Genomic DNA, 20,151 nt, shown 5'->3' on the forward strand with positions numbered 1-20,151 from the left:
CTAGGCTGTTTTCCTCCTCTTGAGTTTTTTTAAAATATTCTTGACAGAAAAAAATTATATCATTGTGTGATTGAGTTTTCAGTTTATACACATGGAGTAATATATAAAAGAATTATAATAGGGGAGAGTAAGGGACCTGTAGGGTAGTAGGATTTCTTCATTCTACTGAAGAGGGTCAATGCTGAGTCTAAATAGATTTTGAAAAGCTGTGTGTGTGTGTATGCACGTGTGTGTATTTGTATATCTCCCACATTTGATCTGGTAATCCTTAGAGCAGCCACTTAAAACCCCTGTACAGCATGGTATAGTAAAAAATTACTATAGACATACCAAAATAGAATGTTAAATATATTGAGACAGTTCTCAGGAAAACAGAAAGGTTAAACAGAAGAACGAAAAACAGGAGTAACAAACAAAAAACAAATAAAATCATAGACTTAAATCAAAACATACCCATAATTATATTAAATGAAAATGATCCATACACATCAATTAAAAAAAATTATTGGGATGGAAAAAAAAAACTCATAAACAACTATTTGTTGTTTGTAAGAAACTCATTCAAATATAATCACATGTCAATAGATAAAAAGAAAAAGGATGAAAAAATGTACCATGTGAATGCTTATCAAAAGAACGTTGAGGGCTTCCCTGATGGCCCAGTGGTAAAGAATCCTCCTGCCAGTGCAGGAGACACAGGTTCGATCCCTGGCCGGGGAAGACTGCACATGCCGCAGAGCAACTAAGCCTGTGACAGCTCCCGCGCCTGTGCCCTAGAGCCCCCAGTGCCACCGCGGCTCCTGAAGCCCCCCTGCCCTAGAGCCCACGCTCCACAACAAGGGGACCACTGTGATAAAAAGCCCTCGCTCCGCAAGTGCAGAGTGGCCCCCACTCGCTGAGATTGCAGAAAAGCCCACGCAGCAACAAAGCCCCAGCACGGCCAAACAGAAACAAATGAAAGTATTAAAAAAAGAATGCTGAGTGGCTGTATTAATACCAGAGTAGTCCTCTGAGCAAGGAAATAACCAGAGAGACAGTGTTTAATGACAGAAGCGTCAGTTGAGTGAGAAGGCGTAGTGGTCCTACGGTGGTCCCTAGTGTACTGTGCTCCTTAACACAGGGCTTCATGACACATGAAGCAAGAGCTGACGGCGCTGAAAGAAGAAGTAGGAAAATCTGCAATTCTAGCTGGAGATGTCCACACCCCACCGTCAGTAATAGTAGCAGACAGAAAGTCAGCGGGCGTGTAGTAGACCCGAGCAGCCCCACCCACCTTTGTGATCTAAGTGATGTTTACAGAGCACTCCACCCAACAGCAGCTCAGAGCACGTTCTTTACAAGTGAACATGGACCAGTCACCAGGACAGACTGTATTCTTGGTTGTAAAACACTCCTCAATAAATTTTAATTGGAGCAGACTTTACATAAAAACCACAGACCTTCAATTTGTAAAATAACACTGTATCTGTGAAGCACAATAAAACGAGGCATGCCTATAACTACTTTTAAAATTTATGCCTCCAAACTGAAAAAAAACTTAAGGAAGCAAGAGTTTAGTACTCCCCAGAGTGAAAGCACAAGTTGCATCTGCTGCCAGTTTCCTAGTTTTACTGGAACTAGTTTTCTGTTTATCAGATGAGCCCCATGAACTCTGAAGGGATGTGCCATGTGAGGACAGCCTCTGCAGGGACGAGCAGAACTGGGGGACTCTGGTGCAGATGACTGGACCCAGGAAGGTAGAAGGGGACCCTGGGAGGTTCTGTGCACAGCGCCATAAGAAAGCATATTTTACTGGGCCCAAATCCACACTTGGCAACTCTGAGTATCAAAAGTGTTTTTGAATACCCATTGGGTATAGAATAGAAGCATATTGTGGAGAATCACAAAGGAAATAGAAAATAAAACTTCTCGTTTTGGAGAGAACAGAGAATTTGGATTTAGAATATTAGGGTTTGAAAACAAAGTTAAGTATCTGTATGTAAAACACATAGGAGAGGATCTGGAGGAATACCTCCAAGCTGTTCATTATGACGACAGAGGGACTGAGAGTGAGGGCAGGAAGGAGAAGGGAGGTATCTTTCTTTTTTTTTTTTTACTTTATTATTTTTTATTTTAAATATTGCGGACTTATTAGGATTTGGACAATAAGTGTGTATTCATCTGTTACTTGTGTAAACACAACAGAGGTTTGTTTTGAGCTTTGACTGTCAGTCATTAGTTGTGTGAGCTGAGGATGAACTAAGTATTCATGTCATTGTTCCTGTAATTTTCGGCTTTAGAGCTGGGGGTCTTGGAATCATTTGGTACAATCCCTGTATTTTACAGATAAAGAAACAGTGAGATTCCTGCCCCAAGCCACATAGCTGGTGGCCTAACCATTTTGCTGTCTTCCCATGTGAGAAGGCAGGGCTTGCATAAAAGTCTGGATTTAGAGCACAGTGGAAACAGATCAATTAAGAGTTTCTTTGGAATTTCCTAGTGACAATTGGGAGGTGCATCAGCTAGGTTTTTTTTTGTTTGTTTAAAATTTTGGCCACACTGAGGCATATGGGATCTTAGTTTCCCAACCAGGGTTCAAACCCATGCCCCTCTGCAGTGGAAGTGCACGGCCTTAACCACTGGACCGTGAGGGAAGTCCCTCAACTAGTTTAGTTTAGGGAATGTCTAAGACTTGATGGGAAGGTAAATACAAATTAGTTTTGTTGTTGTTGTTCAGTTGCCCGGTTGTGTCTGACTCTTTGTGACCCCATAGACTGCAACACGCCAGACCTCTGTATCCCTCACCATCTCCAGAAGTTTGCCCAAGTTCATGTCTGTCGCATCAGTGATGCCATCCAGCCATCTCATCCTCTGATGCCCTCTTCTCCTTCTGCCCTCAATCTTTCCCAGCATTAGGGAATTTTCCAATGAATCAGCTGATCGTATCAGATGACCAAATGACTGGAGTTTCAACTTCAGCATCAATCCTTCCATTGAGTGTTCAGGGTTGACTTCCCTTACGATTGACTGGTTTGATCTTGCATTGCCCGGGACTCTCAGGAGTCTTCTCCAGCACCACAGTTCAAAGGCATCAATTCTTGGGCGCTCCGCCTTCTTTACGGTCCAGCTCTCCCAACTGTGTGTGACCACTGGGAAGACCATAGCCTGGACTGTACGGGCCTTTGTCAGCAGGGTAGTGTCTCTGCTTTTCAGCACACTGTCTAGGTTTGTCATAGCTTTCCTGCCAAGAAGCAAACATCTTCTGATTCCATGGCTGCAGTCACCATGCAAAGTGATTTTAGAGCCCAAGAGGAGGAAGTCTGTCACTGCTTCCACATTTTCTCTCTCTGCTTGCCGTGAAGTAATGGGGCCAGATGCCATGACCTTAGTTTTTTAATACTCAGTTTTAAGCCGGCTCGTTTACTCCTCCTGCACCCTCTTCAAGAAGCTCCTTAGTTCCTCTTCGCTTCCTGCCTCACTGGTAGAGAGAGGGGCAGACCACCCCGGTGTACTCACCATGAGAACCTCATAGCTGTATAAAAGGGCAAAAATTAGTTTACCCTCTAATCAATCCATATGTGGCATGCACGGGTGAAAGATTAGGTTTTTAAATGAAGTTATTTTCCAAAAGAAGAAAGCAGATCTCTTATATGATAAAGTCTGAGGTGTTTTCAAGGATAATGCTTTTAGAAACCTTTTTTCTTACGCAAGTTAGTGGGAGAGGGCAGATGGAGACACAGGAAATGCTTCCTTGCTAAGTGCAAAAGCATGAAGGAAATGCTGTGAGGACCTAATTAAGTACAGAAGTGTTATAAACCTGTTGCTAAATATATGGGTGTGACACACATAAGAAGAGACCAGAAAGTCCAAAAGATAAGCTGACCTGTGTTTGTTTTTTTGCTTTGAAATTAAATGTGATTTCTCCTTAGCACCTAGCACGTTGTTGAAATTTCATAGATTTGCCTTCAAAACTGTCTTTGCGTTAAGCCTAACTGTGCAAGTTCTCATTTCTGCAACTTTTCCGTACTGGTCTCCTGGTGAATTTATTCAGTAAGTGTTTATTGAGTATTTACCTTGTGCCAGCCCATTTTAGGACTTGGAAATGCAGTGGAGAGCACACCAGCTCTAACGCGGAGAGCAAAAAATGAGTGCAAGAAGGCCACGTGGCTGGGTGGGGAGCAGTGCTAGGGGAAGGGGGAGGGGAGTTGCCAGCAGGAGTGGCTGCTGACTGAGCAGGTGACAGGTGAACACAGACCTCCAGAGAGTGAACAGCTCACCAGGAGGAGCTTCCTGGTGGCGGGTCCAGGTGGAAGGAAGGGGAGCCCTGGGCATGTGACGGAACGTTATGAATGGCTCATTGACTGATGCCTGTTTTATTTTTTAAAGTGATGCAGAAATGAGAGCTTTTGAATCACCATGTCAGCCAGAGGTGTGTGTATCTAATGCCTTCCGTGTCCTGATGGAAGTCATAACTCTTGGAGTTGTTGCTGAGTAACAAGAGTTATAAGGCTTTGGTGATTAAGACAGTGTGGTATTACTACAAAAATAGATAAAGAGGTCATTGGAACAGACTAGAGAAGCCAGAAAATCTGCATGTATATGAACACAAAGTGATAATACAAAGATTTTCTGGTAAATGATGTCAGCAGTTGGACAAGAATATAGGGGTGGAAGTGAAACTTGATCCCACCTCACTTTGTACGGCTATTTTGTCTTAGCACTTCAAAGGTACTGTGCCATTGTCTTGACTGCTGAGACTTCTGCTGGAGGTCTAATTGTTTTTCTGTAGGTAATCTGCCTTCTCTGTCCCTAAGATCATCCCTAATGATAGAGTCTCAGGCCCCTGCGACTTCCTTCAAACCTAGTAGACCTTTCCTACTCCAATTTGCCTCAAGGAAATTGTTCCAGAAGAAGATGCCTTGGTTTAACTTTTACATCATTAAAAAGTTGTATGAATATTGAAACTTTGGTTTCAGTTAAACTGTGGTTTATTAAACTGTGGTTCTTTGCTAGCAAAGAAGAATAGTGAAACACTTCTTATGAATTTAGTGAGTTTATATATGTTTGAGTCTTCTTAAACATTTCTGAGTAGTTCAGATCTGTTGGTTGCTTGATGTGCTAGCAGTTTCTATGAAGGTTCAGCTTTGACACAGCAAAAGCAGCTCCTAAAGAAAGCCTTGTCAAACGTCACAGCTTCCTTGAGCTTGCTCACAAAGAACACTTTTTCCCTGGTGTTTTTTGTTTTGTGTATAAAGGGAAAAGTGCCTGCCAAGGAGCCTAAGAAACTTGGCTAAGACCTATTGGTGAAGTGATTGTCCAGAAAACCACTGCTGGTTTCTTGCAAATCAGAGGTTTTTCTCTTAAGCTAATTACTAGATTTCTGTTTGAGGAAGTTAAGTTGCCACTTAGAGGCAACAAGAAGTGTCCCTACTCCCCTCCCTGGAAGCTGGAAAGGAGGGAAATAGAAGAGTTACACACATAATAGATAAGCTCTTCGGAGGACAGTCTCCTTAAAGAGACAGAAGAGTGGCTCCCAGGCCAGAACAGGGCAGAACTGTTTTCATTTCAAAAGGACGAGTATATGAGAGAGGAGAGGGCCGGCAGGCTGCTGTGTGATTCGGGAAACTAAACGTTGGGCTGAACCGGGCTTTGCTGGAGGTGGGGGTAGCGATTCCCTGAGGGCTGTGATGCCCTTGGTGTGGCTGGCACTGAGGCTTACTGAGGTTTCCTCAGAAGTTGCCCCATGCTTGCTGAGCAGCTTTTGAACTAGAACTTGCTGCCCACCTACATCGGCCAGTGGGGGCAGAGTGCCGGTTGTTCCTACATGAGCCTTCTGGTTTGTGCAAGCATTCGTTCGCTGTGAAATAATCATACATTGGCTTTGGGGTTCAGCTCCGTGTGAGTTGGTGATCACAAAACAGCCCTCCTGGGCTGATGAACAGCAGGACACGGAACGGATTGAATACTCGGATCGGGAAGCTTGAGGGCAGATCCTTCGGGTGCCCATTCACCAGTGTGGATCTGTGTCTTAGGCACTTGTATACACTTCTGTGTGTAAACAAACAAGCATGAAAGCTCTGAATAAGAGCATGGGAGTGATGGATCCCAGTTCCACAGCGGTGGTCTGATACAGCAATGCAGTCAGGTGTGGGGGGGTGTGGGGCATAGAGGGCTTCGAAGGTGCTCTTGGTGATGAGTGGGGACTCCACAGGTGCTCACTTTGTGATGGCTCTTCTAGCTGTGTGATCACGTGTGTCAGTTCAGTGCAGTCGCTGAGTCGCGTCCGACTCTCTGCAATCCCATGGACTGCAGCATGCCAGGCCTCCCTGTCCGTCACCAACTCCTGGAGCTTGCTTAAACTCATGTGCATCGAGTCAGTGATGCCATCCAGGCATCTCATCCTCTGTCATCCCCTTCTCCTCCTGCCTTCAGTCTTTCCCAGCATCAGGGAAATGAGTCAGTTCTTCGCATCAGGTGGCCAAAGTATTGGAGCTTCAGCTTCAGCATCAGTCCTTCCAATTAATATTCAGGACTGATTTCCTTTAGGATGGACTGGTTGGATCTCCTTGCAGTCCAAGGGACTCTCAAGAGTCTTCTCTAGCACCCCAATTCAAAAGCATCAATTCTTTGGTGCTCAGCTTTCTTTATAGTCCAACTCTCACATCCATACATGACTAGTGGAAAAACCATAGCTTTGACTAGATGGACCTTTATTGGCAAATTAATGTCTCTGTTTTTTAATATGTTGTCTAGGTAGGTCATAGCTTTTCTTCCAAGGAAAAAGTGTCTTTTAATTTCATGGCTGCAGTCACCATCTGCAGTGATTTTGGAGCCCAAGAAAATAGTCTGTCACTGTTTCCATTGCTTCCCTACCTATTTGCCATGAAGTGATGGGACCACTGGAGAAGGGAATGGCAAACCACTTCAGTATTCTTGCCTTGAGAACCCCATGAACAGTATGAAAAGGCAAAAAGATAGGACACTGAAAGATGAACTCTCCAGGTCGGTAGATGCCAATATGCTACTGGAGATCAGTGGAGAACTAACTCCAAAAAGAATGAAGAGACGGAGCCAAAGCAAAAACAACACCCAGTTGTGGATGTGACTGGTGATGGAAATAAAGTCCAATGCCGTAAAGAGCAATATTGCATAGGAACCTGGAATGTTAAGTCCATGAATCAAGGCAAATTGGAAGTGGTCAAACAGGAGATGGTAAGAGTGAACGTCAACATTTTAGGAATCAGCAAACTAAAATGGACTGGAATTCGTGAATTTAACTCAGATGACCATTACATCTACTACTGTGGGCAAGAATCCCTTAGAAGAAATGGAGTAGCCATCATAGTCAACAAGAGTCCGAAATGCAGTACTTGGATGTGATCTCAAAAATGACAGAATGATCTCTTTTCATTTCCAAGGCAAACCATGCAGTATCACAATAATCCAAGTCTATGCCCCGGCCAGTAATGCTGAAAAAGTTGAAGTTGAACAGTTCTATGAAGACCTACAAGGCCTTCTAGAACTAATACCCCCAAAAGATGTCCTTTTCATTATAGGGGACTGGAATGCAAAAGTAGAAAGTCAAGAAACACCTGGAGTAACAGGCAAAGTTGGCCTTGGAGTACAGAATGAAGCAGGGCAAAGGCTCATAGAGTTTTGCCAAGAGAATACACTGGTCATAGCAAACACCCTCTTCCAGCAACACAAGAGAAGACTTTATACATGGACATCACCAGATGGTCAACACTGAAATCAGACTGATTATATTCTTTGCAGCCAAAGATGGAGAAGCTTTATACAGTCAGCAAAAACAAGACCGGGAGCTGACCATGGTTCAAATCATGAACTCCTTGTTGCCAAATTCAGACTTACATTGAAGAAAGTAGGAAAAACCACTAGACTGTTCAGGTATGACCTAAATCAAATCCCTTACGATTTTACAGTGGAAGTGAGAAATAGATTCAAGGAATTAGATCTGATAGAGTGCCTGAAGAACTATGGATGGAGGTTCGTGACATTGTACCGGAGGCAGGAATCAAGACCATCCCCTATAAAAAGAAATGCAAAAAGGCAAAATGTCTATCTGAGGAGGCCTTACAAATAGCTGTGAAAAGAAGAGAAGTGAAAGGCAAAGGAGAAAAGAAAAGATATACCCATTTGAATGCAGAGTTCCAAAGAATAGCAAAGAGAGATAAAGCCTTCCTCAGTGATCAGTGCAAAGAAATAGAGGGAAACAATAGAATGGGGAAGACTAGAGATCTCTTCAAGAAAATTAGAGATACCAAAGGAACATTTCATGCAAAGATGGGCACAAGAAAGGACAGAAATGGTATGGACCTAAGAGAAGCAGAAGATATTAAAAAGAGGTGGCAAGAATACACAGAAGAACTATATAAAAAAGATCTTCACGACCCAGATAATCACAATGATATGATCACTCACCTAGAGCCAGACATCCTGGAATGCGAAGTCAAGCGGGCCTTAGGAAGCATCACTACAAACAAAGCTAGCGGAGATGATGGAATTCCAGTTGAGCTGTTTCAAATCCTAAAAGAAGATGCTGTGAAAGTGCTGCACTCAGTATGCTAGCAAATTTGAAAAACTCAGCAGTGGCCACAGGACTGGAAAAGGTCAGTTTTCATTCCAATTCCAAAGAAAGGCAATGCCAAAGAATACTCAAACTACCTCACAATTGCACTCGTCTCACACGCTTGCAAAGTAATGCTCAAAATTCTCCAAGTGAGGCTTCAACAGTACGTGAACCATGAACTTCCAGATGTTCAAGCTGGATTTAGAAAAGGCAGAAGAACCAGAGATCAAATTGCCAACATCCACTGGATCATCAAAAGACCAGGAGAGTTCCAGAAAAACATCTACTTCTGCTTTATTGACTATGCCAAAGCCTTTGACTGTGTGGATCACAACAAACTGTGGAAAATTCTTAAAGAGTTGGGAATACCAGACCACCTGACCTGCCTCTTGAGAAATCTGTATGCAGGTCAGGAAGCAACAGTTAGAACAGGACGTGAAACAACAGACTGGTTCCAAATCGGGAAAGGAGTATGTTAAGGCTGTATATTGTCACCCTGCTTATTTAACTTATATGCAGAGTACATCATGAGAAACACTGGGCTGGATGAAGCACAAGCTGGAATCAAGATTGCCAGGAGAAATATCAATAACTTCAGATATGCAGAAGACACCACCCTTACGGCAGAAAACAAGAACTAAAGAGCCTATTGAAAGTGAAAGAGGAGAGTGAAAAAGTTGGCTTAAAACTCAACACCTAGAAAACTAAGAGAATGGCATCTGGTCCCATCACTTCATGGGAAATAGATGGGGAAACAGTGGAAACAGTTGGCAGACTTTATTTTTGGGGGCTCCAGAGTCACTGCAGATGGTGACTACAGCCGTGAAATTAAAAGATGCTTGCTCCTTGGAAGAAAAGTTATGACCAACCTAGACAGCATATTAAAAAGCAGAGACATTACTTTGCCAACAAAGGTCCGTCTAGTCAAGGCTATGGTTTTTCCAGTAGTCACATGTGGTTGTGAGAGTTGGACTATAAAGAAAGCTGAGTGCCAAAGAACTGATGCTTTTGAACTGTGGTGTTGGAGAAGACTTGAGAGTCACTTGGACTGCAAGTGGATTCAACTAGTCCATTCTTAAGGAAAGCAGTCCTAAATATTCATTGGAAGGATTGATACTGAAGCTGAAACTCCAAAATCTTGGTCACCTCATGTGAAGAACTGACTGATTGGAAAAGACCCCGATGCTGGGAAAGATTTAAGGCAGGAGAAGGGGACAACAGAGGATGAGATGGTTGGATGACATCACTGACTCAGTGGACATGAGTTTGGGTGAACTCCAGGAGTTGGTGATGGACAGGGAGGCCTGGCATGCTGAGGTTCATGGGGTCACAAAGAGTTGAACACGACTGAGGGACAACTGAACTGAACTGAACTGATGGAATCAAATGCCATGATCTTAGTTTTTTGAGTTTTAAGCCAGCTTTTTTATTCTCCTTTTTTACTTTCATCAAGAGGCTCTTTCATTCCTCTTCGCTTTCTGCTGTAAGGGTGGTGTCATGTATATGTCATGTATATTGTCTTGCATTTATGATCGTATTTCACTGTTTCAGAAAATGAAAAATAACCATGCCACGAGACACTTGATGTGCAGCTGACTGCACCCCGAAGGCAGCAACCTTGCCAGCCCATGCCTCTCCTGAGCGTGTCGGAGCTAGCCGTGTCCCTCTGGGACTGTGAGACCCCCGAAAGCGGCACCTTTGCGTCCCCACAACAAGCACAGTGAAGCCACCAGTAAACACTTAACTGCTTAACCCTAGTTCATCTCATTTTAAACTAGCAATTCTTTTATATAGGCTACTTGATATTATTAAGGTCTATCTCATTTGTAGACTTGTATGAAACAGTACTAGATCGGTATCTTAATGCTCTTAGTGTGGTAAAAATCCCATTATTAAATAATGTATTAAATGAAGGATTGATTTTATGAAGTAGATGTATTGCTAAAAATTATAATATTAACAGTGGATTTGAGCCTTGAGTGTTTGGGTATCTTAAAAGAGGTTTTGTATATCAATGCAGTCATGAAAAATAATCTTTAAGTATATTCTCTCTCTAAAGTAGAATTGTTGGCAATGTCTTTGTTTTTAAAGAGGGACTCACAATAAATATTTTTTTTTAATCTTTATTTATTTTTTTAATTTTATTTTATTTTTAAACTTTACAATATTGTATTAGTTTTGCCAAATATCGAAATGAATCCACCACAGGTATACCCGCGTTTCCCATCCTGAACCCTCCTCCCTCCTCCCTCCCCTACCCTCACTCTGGGTCGTCCCAGTGCACCAGCCCCAAGCATCCAGTACCGTGCATCGAACCTGGACTGGCGACTCGTTTCATACATGATATTATACATGTTTCAATGCTATTCTCCCAAATACTTTTTTAAAATTGTTTTTTGTTTTAATTTATCTTCTTGGCTGTGCTGGGGTCTTCACTGCTTTGTGTGGGCTTTCCCTAGTTGCGGTAAACCAGAGCTTTTCTTTGTTGCAGGATGTGGGCTTCTCACTGCAGTGGCTTCTCTTGTTGCAGAGCACGGGCTCAGTAGTTGTGGCCCGCGGGCTCTAGAGCACGGGCTCAGTAGTTGTGGCGCACGGGCTTAGTTGCTCTGTGGCACGTGGAATTTTCCCAGGCTGGGGATCAAGCTTTGTGTCCCCTGCCTTGGCAAGCAGATCCCTGTCCTCTGCACCGCCAGGGAAGTCTGTTAATGTCTTTGAACTCTGTGTGTGGCTTGGTGGTAACCTGACTTCTTTCCCGCCATGGGGATGGATGGTGTATTGAGACCCCCGAAGCCACCACTGTGCTCATTCCATGGCACACATCCTCCTGGCTGCTCCCAGGCTGTTCCTCCTTCAGGGTCATAGCCTGCATTGTGATCTGACAATTCTTCCTGCCTTCTCCAGCTGCATCCCTTTTTCCCTCACAGATTTTTGTTTTCACAGTAAGTGCCTTGAGTGTCTGATTCTATCCTCAGGGGCTGCTCTCTGTGCACACAGACTAATGCAATAGTATAGTTCTGTCTTCCAAGACTTCTGCAGCCGATTTGTTCTGTCAAATACTGTGAGAAGAGTGTTGAAATCTACAAAATAACAGTGTGCGTGGTTTATCTTTCTCCACTCTTAGTTTCAACTTGTCTGTGCCTTTAAATCTATAGTGCATTTCATGTTGATAGCGTAAATTTAGGTCTTACTTTTTTAATCCAGTTTAACAGTCTCTACCTTCTAATTGGCATATTTAGGCCACTTATATTTAATGTCCTTCTTGAGGTGGTTTAAGTCAGGGTTTCTCAACCTGACATTATTGACCTTTGGCCTAGGGCTGTTGTCCTTTGTGTTGTAGAGTGTTTAGCAACATCCCTGGCTTTAAACTGCATTTTATCATGATAGCCTGTTTTAAAATCTTGCTGTACTTTAGTTGAGATTTTTTTGTGTCTATATTCACGGAAGGTTATGTCTTTATCTGGCCTTTCTCATTATGCGTGTGACAATTTGGTATTTTCATTCTACATTTAACTACTCAAGTTGGACATATTATATTTTATAATCACTGTTTGGATTTCCTCACAGTTTTATCGGCATCTTCACTTGCCATCCCTTGTTACATTTTGGTTTCCTTTGCAACCAATTTTCCTTCTTGCTGGAGTGTGTCCTGTAGTAGTTCTTGGGTTGAAGTCTTTGGGTGGTACTTCAAAGTACAAAATCAAGTACTCTTGATGTTTTGTTCGTCTGAGTGTCTGCCTTTGTTTGTTTGTTGCCATGCCACATGGCTTGCAAGGATCTTAGTTCTTTGACCAGGAATTGAACCCAGGCCATGGTAAAAGTGCTGAGTCTTAACCACTGGACCGCCAGAGAATTCCTGTGTCTCTGTCTTTAAATTGTTTAGAAAGACATACTGTTCAAGGCTATCAGTTCTGTCTCTTAGCACTTTGAGGATGATACTCTACAGTCTCCAGGACTCCTTTGTTGAGACATCTTTTATTAATAATTATTCATATTTAGTTATTTGCCTCTTTTCTCTGACGTATGAATATCTCCTCATTGCTTTTGAGGTTTTATTGTTTGAAAGACATGTGTGTGTGCATTTCTTTTCATGAATCTTGTTCAAGGCTTGTACTCCTGAGGATACAGGCTTTTCCCTAGTTTTGGATAGCTTTTAGCCTTATCTCTGAAGGCACTGCCCTCTCTAATCCTATTTTCTTTTCTTCTGGAATCCCAATTAGATGTAGGTTGGATTTTTGTATTCTATCCTCTGTGACTCTCAACTTCTCTTTCTTAATTTATATCTTTGCTGCACAGATCTGTCATCTAATTCAGTGATTTTTCTTTCAGCTGTGACTAATCTTTTAATCCACCACTAAGATTTTAAATTCTTTTGATTCTTTTTCATGTATATTTAATTATTTCTGATAGTGGTTTGCTCTTATGTTTCAATTTCCTTTATAGTCCTTGAAAATTTTAAAGACTTTTTTGTTATTGAAGTATAGTTGATTTATCGTGTTTCATGTGTATAGCAAAGTGATTCAGTTACACTTTTTCAGATTCTTTTTCACTGTAGGTTATTACAAGATAGTTCCCTGTGCTATATAGTATACCGGGGTCCAGCCCCGGTAGGACCCAGGGATTCCCTCAGGAGGACGGCATCGGCGATAAGGATAGTAAAAGGGGAGAGAAAGGGGCTTGATCTACCTTGGTTTACACAGAAAGCCAATAAAGTCCGTGACACCAGACTTGCCCTGTTCACGGAGGCCACAGGCGCCCTCTCAGTGGGGTGAAGACGCAGAGCACCCTTGCCCTGAAGACACTGGGCGCCTTCCCAATTGAGTCTTAGAAGCCCGGGCAGATAAGTGAACTCAGGGAGCCCCTGTGCTCCAAGTAGTCATCCTGAAGGAAGAACAGAGAGAGAAAAGGAGGGAAAAGAAAAAAAGAATGACACGGGGAGACCAAGCTCTGATGAAGCCAGGTCCGTAGCTGTATTTTCAAAAGGAGCTTTTATACCCTAAGTTGTACATAGAGGATAATAGCGGGTATAGAATCATGCAAGGTCAGCAGTCCTTGACCCTTATTGAGACCAGGCTTTCTTTCTGCAGACTTACCATATACAAAGGCTTTAGGTGATTTACATCATCTTCTGGCCAGAAGGCCTGTTAACATTTTTCTTCTGATAAAGCTTAGTCAACCAGAAAAACTTATTTTCTCCAAAGGTGATTTTTCTGAAGTTTGGCGCCACTGCCTGAAAGCACTAGATAGAGTTGTATTCCTGTAGGGCAAAAGGTGCAGTGGGGGATAACAAGGAAAGAATTTATTAACTCAAGGGTCTAGGGTTGTTAACATTAAGGTTACTACTTATATTTCTATATACCAACTATATTAATACACTCCCAGGGACACAGTGGGTAAGGGATATGGGAACTTGGCAGCAAGCATTAGTTCAACAATGAAATCCTCTACCAGTTCTATTCTAATATTTTTTAACTCCCCTAGAAGCTCTGCATTGTTAAAATATGCCAGCTTCCCGTGCCTCTCGTGGTTGGGAGGCTGTGAACAATCACACGCGTAGCTGTAGGAGTCCGGATAAACCTGTCAGGCAAGTTAGAAAGCTATCTGAGGGATTTGAATTGGAACACTCCTATTATGCCCAGGAGACTTATTAACTAGAGCTCTAAGTTGATGTCCTTCAGAAAAAGGTGGTCAGGAATAGCCCCCTGTTAATGTCAGAGGAGTTGGTGAAAGTCATAAAGTAGTAAGACAGACAGATTCTGGTTTTGGGATAGATGCTCAAGCAGGTCCAAGGGGTCCCTCGAGTCCTGATTCGCCTTTGCCTTCAGGTCCTCTCTGCATGACCTTTGTCATGGGTGGGATCTCCCATGCTGGCTCCCGGCAACAGGTCTCTATTTTTTATTTTATATGTAGTAGTGTATATCTGCTAATTCAAAATTTCCAATTTATCCTTCCCCTTAAGCATATTTCCATTACAGTTCTGGTTCTTCTTAGTCTACATGAAAGTACTTGAGTTGGGATGAGGGGTTGTCCAGTTCTGTTGGTGCTCTTTCGGTTGAGTCCTCTTCATGGGCCTGTTTCCCTGTGGTCATCTCTGGCTGTGAACTGTGTGGCTGATCCCAACACGTGTGAATCCTGAGGGGCCTGGGCCGTGACTGAGTCCCCAGAGGTGGGGTTTATGGTCACTCTGCCAGGCCCCTTGAAGCATTACAGACAAGGAAGCGTGTCAGAAGCTGCCTGCATGGAGCTGCTTTTGAGTGGGGAGGGAGAGTAACTTTAAACCCTGGTGCTGGATGGGGCAGGTTTGTGATTACAGATCCTTAGGAACTGCTCTTTTTATTCACTCCAGTCAGTGCCTGAGATACAAGGCTGAGTTCCTTGTCAGCTCCATTTGCCAGCAAATTGACTTTTCCCTAGTTTACACTTTCCCTGAACGTTAGGTCTTCATGGGTTCTGGCTTTACGGGGAGGTCAGGTCCAGCTCCCTACCTCATCTGGCCCGAAGCCTTGTCCTCATTCCCCCTACTCACCTGAGAAAATCCCAGGTCTGGATGTTCACCAGTCACTGGGCAGCCTGTGGCTTCAGGGCTGGCTTCTGTCTGGTTTGACAGAAGGGCTCTCTTGGGTTTTGGCCCTTGTAGATTTTCTTTATAGAGGTCGGCTGAGCGTTTAATAAGTGCTTTATGTATCTTATTCAGCATTTCTAGGTGTTTGGAGGGCAGTGTTTTTCAGAACAGCTAGAGTGTTATCCTGTCAGAAGTTGAAACTTCATATTTTGTTTCTATCTGGAGTTAGTCGGGTATGATAGTCTGATTCTTTGGATGTTTTGGTTCTTACGTCAAGAATGATGACATGTATTAGTAATCATATTAAAGAATGTTAAGTCAAGCCTAGTACCTTGGTTTATTAAAAGCATGTTTACAGGCGTTGCAGTTTCCAGCCCATCTGTGCGATGATTTTTATTTTGAAGCCATTCATTCAGAAAAACTACACAGCTGTTCTGATTTTGTGCTATGACATGGCAAGATCTCCAATAAGTGATTTGGATTACTGATGGAGTAGCAGTTTTTGTAATTACAAATTCCCAGGAAAAATATTCTTTTTTATTTTGGGCATGCCGTGCAGTGTGCAAGATCTTAGTTCCCCAAACAAGGATCAGACCTGCACACCCTGCAGTGGAACTGCAGAGTCTTAACCACCGGACCACCAGGGAGGCCCCGCTGGCATGTCAGACGATACACATCTAAGGCGTGTTGTGTGCCTTTCTCGCCTGCGAGCAGAGGTGGAGCCGTCCCTAACAGTCCCTGCCTTCCGCTCACCGTCCTGCTGCTCCTTGGCCGACCCTGCCTCCCACGTCCACAGCCATGGGTCTGCTGGAGCCCCGAGGCAGAGCAGGGCCTGGCCTCTGCAGTCACACTCAGGCAGAGTCCTGACTCGGTTCCCCTGGGCTGTGTGACCTGAGACCAGTCTCACAGCCTTGGTATCACGAGGATAGCTCCATCTCCTATGCTCTTGGTGGTCTGAGGATCCCAGGAGGTAATGCCTGTGCAGTGCTGGCCAGGCGGCCTGGCGCAGGACACGTGCTTCTGAGAGGCCTGTGCCCTGTCCCTTGCTGCTGCCGGCATCCTCATCAGGCCTCACACTCGTCTTTCCTCCCTGGGGTTCTCCACCCTGGCGCCTGTGGAGTTGGCCACTTCTCTTGACTGGGTGCGAACTTGCTCCGCCTGAATGAGCGCAGAAAGCTCCCGGCTGGTCCTCCTGTCTGGGCCCACGCCTCCTTCCAGCCTGTTCCAGAGGGTGTCCCAGTAAGACTTCAGACTGGTATACTTGCAAAAGCAGGCATCTTCAAGGGCCCGCTTTTCCTTCCTGTCACTTAAGATCTAGCTCCCTTACCCCCTGTCATGCTCTGGCACCAGGCGTGTTTATAGCCTGAGCAGGGCCTGAAAGCGAGCTCCGGCGTGACCACCTCCGCTCGCTGGGGCGGTTCTCTGCGTGCATGTCTTGCTGCTGCGGCTCCGCTTTGAGAGGCCGGGCCCTCGCCCTGCTGTGTGTTAACCCAGCAGCTGACTCAGGATCCTGAAGGCGCAGGGTGCACTCGGGTTTGACAGATTGATTACCATGTAAATTACCGCATCAGGGTTCAAAACGGCCTATTGAAGATCTTGCCATTTGTCTTAGCAAGGTGGAAATGGTTGTGTAATTTTTTTGAATGAGTGGTTTCAAAATACAAACGACTATTCAGGTGCACTGGAAGCCTAAAGATCTGTATTCAGTGCTTGACATGTGCTTTTTACTAAACCAGTATAAGAAGCCTGCGTTAATGTTATTTAATGTGATTATTGATCTAAGAATCTAAACACACCAGGAATAAGTTTATGAAGCACTCTCAAGTGTGTTGTTGATCCTCCAGCACACCTGTGTGGCAGGTACACACCACGGATGACAGCTGGTGGGTGACTTGTCCATGTTGAGAGAGAAGGAAGCAGAGCTTGGGAGTGGGACAGCTCTCCTGATTCCAGACTCTGATTTCAGGGGGAACAATCTCTCTTGTCCAAGCTCCTTAGAATTCTCTTGAGAAGAGCTCAGTGGTTCACACTTGCCATTTCAAAAATAAAAAACCTGGAAAGAAAAAGATATAATTATCTCTCTGAACTATATTCATTTTCAATCAGGAGTATGTATAGGCTGCTGTGTGGTGAGGTTTTCCATTTCACTTGTAGGTGCTGTTTCACAGTTTGAAATCTGGCCCAGTGACAGGCCCATTTGATTTTAGATGTTTTCTCTTTCAGGGGAAAACGGAGTCCATCACGGTGGTGAAGCTGCTGAGCTGCTTCGATGACCTGGTAGCAGCAGGCACAGCCTCTGGGAGGGTTGCAGTTTTTCAGCTTGTATCCTCATTGCCAGGGAGAAATAAACAGGTAAGTGCCAACCATTTTAGCATTTCTTAATTTCTTGGCAAATTCCTCTCATCCTTTAAAATGAGAAGTCCTCATCTGCTGAGAAAATATTTGCTCAGAAAAGCCTAATTCTGTGCTCTTCATAGTCAGATAACATTTTTGTTGCTGGTAAGACACTTGGTGAAAAGCGCATATGGGTAATTTAAATTGCTTAATAGCCTCTGGCTCCTCTCCGTCAGTTTTCAAGGTAAATAGACAGATGGGCCCTTGTGCAGGGTTTTGCCTGGAAAGCAGCTTGGGAACACCAGTTACTCCACAAAACAGGAGGGGTTGCATACTGCCTCGTCCACACAGCTCTACATCTCACAGTGTCTCTCCTTTTCTTTTTCTTGCGTGTTATTTTTATCGTTTATTCATAGCTTCGGAGGTTTGACGTCACTGGCATTCACAAAAATAGCATAACAGCTCTGGCTTGGAGCCCCAATGGGATGAAACTGTTCTCTGGAGATGATAAAGGGAAAATCGTCTATTCTTCTCTGGATCTAGATCAGGTAAAATCATTTTCAGAAGTATTGTTGGTCTGATACTTGGAGAAATTATAGCTGGTCAGTTTGTTTTCTTGATCCTTGTCCCATTTTTTTCTGTCTGCGCCAGTCAGCTGGTGGGATCTCAGTTCCCCAAACAGGGATTGAACCCAGGTCTCGTGAGTGAAAGCCTGGAACCCTAACCTCCAGGTCCCCCGGAAATTCCCTGTGTCTCTTTCTGTCCTCAGTTGCTGTTTGCAGCATTTTCTTTCAGGGGCTCTCCTGACGCTTTGTGAGCTTCTACTTCTGTGTGTTAAGAGTTGGCCTTTGTTTCTACTCAAACATACGCTTTTCTCATTCTCCTGTTGTCTGTTGCTGCCACTTAGAAAAGAAGCCACTACCAAGCCTTATTCCTTGACAGTTTGTAGAGGAGGACATGAAACATTTCAAAGTCACGACAATTGTCAACTGAAAACTAAAAAGCACAACCTAAAAGTTGAGAATCTTTATTCGGTGGGCTTACTGAGGACTTAAGCCTGGGAGACAGTCTTAGGTAACTCTGAGGGATCCTTCCAAAGAGGTTGGGGAGGAACCAGGATCTACAGGAGCTTTGAAAGAACAAACCTGCTTGTTGAACATCAAGAAGTGTGCTAACTAAAGAAAAAAATCTCTCAAGTTAACAAATTTAGCACTTTTCTATGTGTGGGAAGATGCGAGAGTCTGGGCTCACTGAGATCACATTCCTTTGATGTGCCCCTTAACACTAGGGCCAGTGTCCCGTGCTTTTCAATCCTGAACCCCTCAGCCACATGTTGGGGGTGGCCCACAGTGGCTGCTGGCTTGATGCAGGGTAGCCTGTGTATCTCCACCCTGAGCTCCCTGAGGGTGCGCCCTGGGGTAGGGGAGAGGACAGCCCTGTGGCTGATGGCTGCCACCTCCCTTGTATACTGACATGGCAGGCAGCAGTCTTGGTCCACTCTGTGGACAGCGGTCAGAGTGGGTGGTGAGCTCACCCCAGCCAAACTTTGGTTGTGAGAGAGTGGTGGAGGAGGAGGAGGCTTGGTGGCAGCAGGGAGCCAGCTCCACCCCTGTGTTTGCTCATTAAACCTCTGGACAGAGCCCTAAGCCTCACATTCTGATCTTCAGTCAGTAGATAAGAAACCCAGGTTCCCAGGGGTCCAGGCACCAGGTGACGCCCAGCAGAGCTCAACTTCAAACCGAGGGTCTGCTTCTGTTGTGTGGGTGGCTTGAAGCCTGCCTGTGCTTTGTTTTGTCAGATGTCTGCCCGGTTGGAATTCTCTCCTTGGTGGTATGCTCCTTTCGTCTTCTTCTTTGTTTTGTAGCCATTTTTCCTAGTGCGTCCAGAAATTCAGCGATTACTAGCTGGGTAAATCTGAGTCCCTCTAATCCGAGACTGACCTGTCTATCACGAATATTCTGTTGCAGTGTTCTCAAACTGTTTGGTCCCAGGACCCCTTAACACTATACCTCTTAAAAAGAGGACTCCAGAGAGGTTGTGTTTGTATGGGTTAAGTTTTTGTATATTTTTGTGAAAAAAATACTACTGAGAATTCCCTGATGATCCAGTGGTTATGACTCCAGGCTCTCAATACAGAGGGCCCAGATTCAGTCCCTGGTTGGAAAATCCCACAAACTGCAAGGCGAGGCCAAAAACAAAACACGGAACATGGGACGTGCCCGGTGGTCCAATAGTTAAGACTCCTCGCTTCCATGCTGGATGCCTGGGTTTGATCCCTGGTTGGGAAACTAAGATCCCACATACCTTCCAGTGTGACAGAAAAAAAATAAAAAACTACTACTACTTTCAGGAGTAGCATCACTTTATGTTTTTGCAAATCTCTTTATATATGCCTTAATAGAAGACAGCTGGATTCTGCATTCAGTCTGTCATAATACATTGTTTTGGTTGGGGTATATCAAGAAAATCTGGCCTCACACAGGTATGTGGTGGGAAATAGGAGTGTTTTAGTAGCCCTTCCAGAGAACTGTGTTATGTTCTTCTTTAATCACATGCCCAAATTGACTAACGGTAGTTTCTTTAAAGGTTGGTTACAACATGGAATCTGAAAGCATGTGGATGAATTTTTGTTGCTCTGTTACAATGAAATCCATTGGTCTGTCTTGCACTTTGAAGGGCTCCTTGACTC

The 20,151-nt window shown here is 44.1% G+C and overlaps 1 protein-coding gene across 4 annotated transcripts in view; it reads left to right on the forward strand.

Annotated features, from left to right (window-relative positions):
• The window catches only part of TECPR2 (tectonin beta-propeller repeat containing 2), a 101,102-nt gene that overhangs the window by 16,110 nt on the left and 64,841 nt on the right, over positions 1 to 20,151 (forward strand). For all 4 annotated transcript variants that reach the window (XM_027520856.1, XM_027520853.1, XM_027520855.1 and 1 more), the window contains exons 3-4: positions 17,352 to 17,480; positions 17,879 to 18,010. In XM_027520856.1, the coding sequence (XP_027376657.1) occupies positions 17,352 to 17,480; positions 17,879 to 18,010 (261 nt within the window). The remainder of the gene's footprint in view (positions 1 to 17,351; positions 17,481 to 17,878; positions 18,011 to 20,151) is intronic.

The sequence above is a fragment of the Bos indicus x Bos taurus genome, chromosome 21 (assembly GCF_003369695.1).
Source record: "Bos indicus x Bos taurus breed Angus x Brahman F1 hybrid chromosome 21, Bos_hybrid_MaternalHap_v2.0, whole genome shotgun sequence".
NCBI classification, from domain to species: domain Eukaryota; kingdom Metazoa; phylum Chordata; class Mammalia; order Artiodactyla; family Bovidae; genus Bos; species Bos indicus x Bos taurus.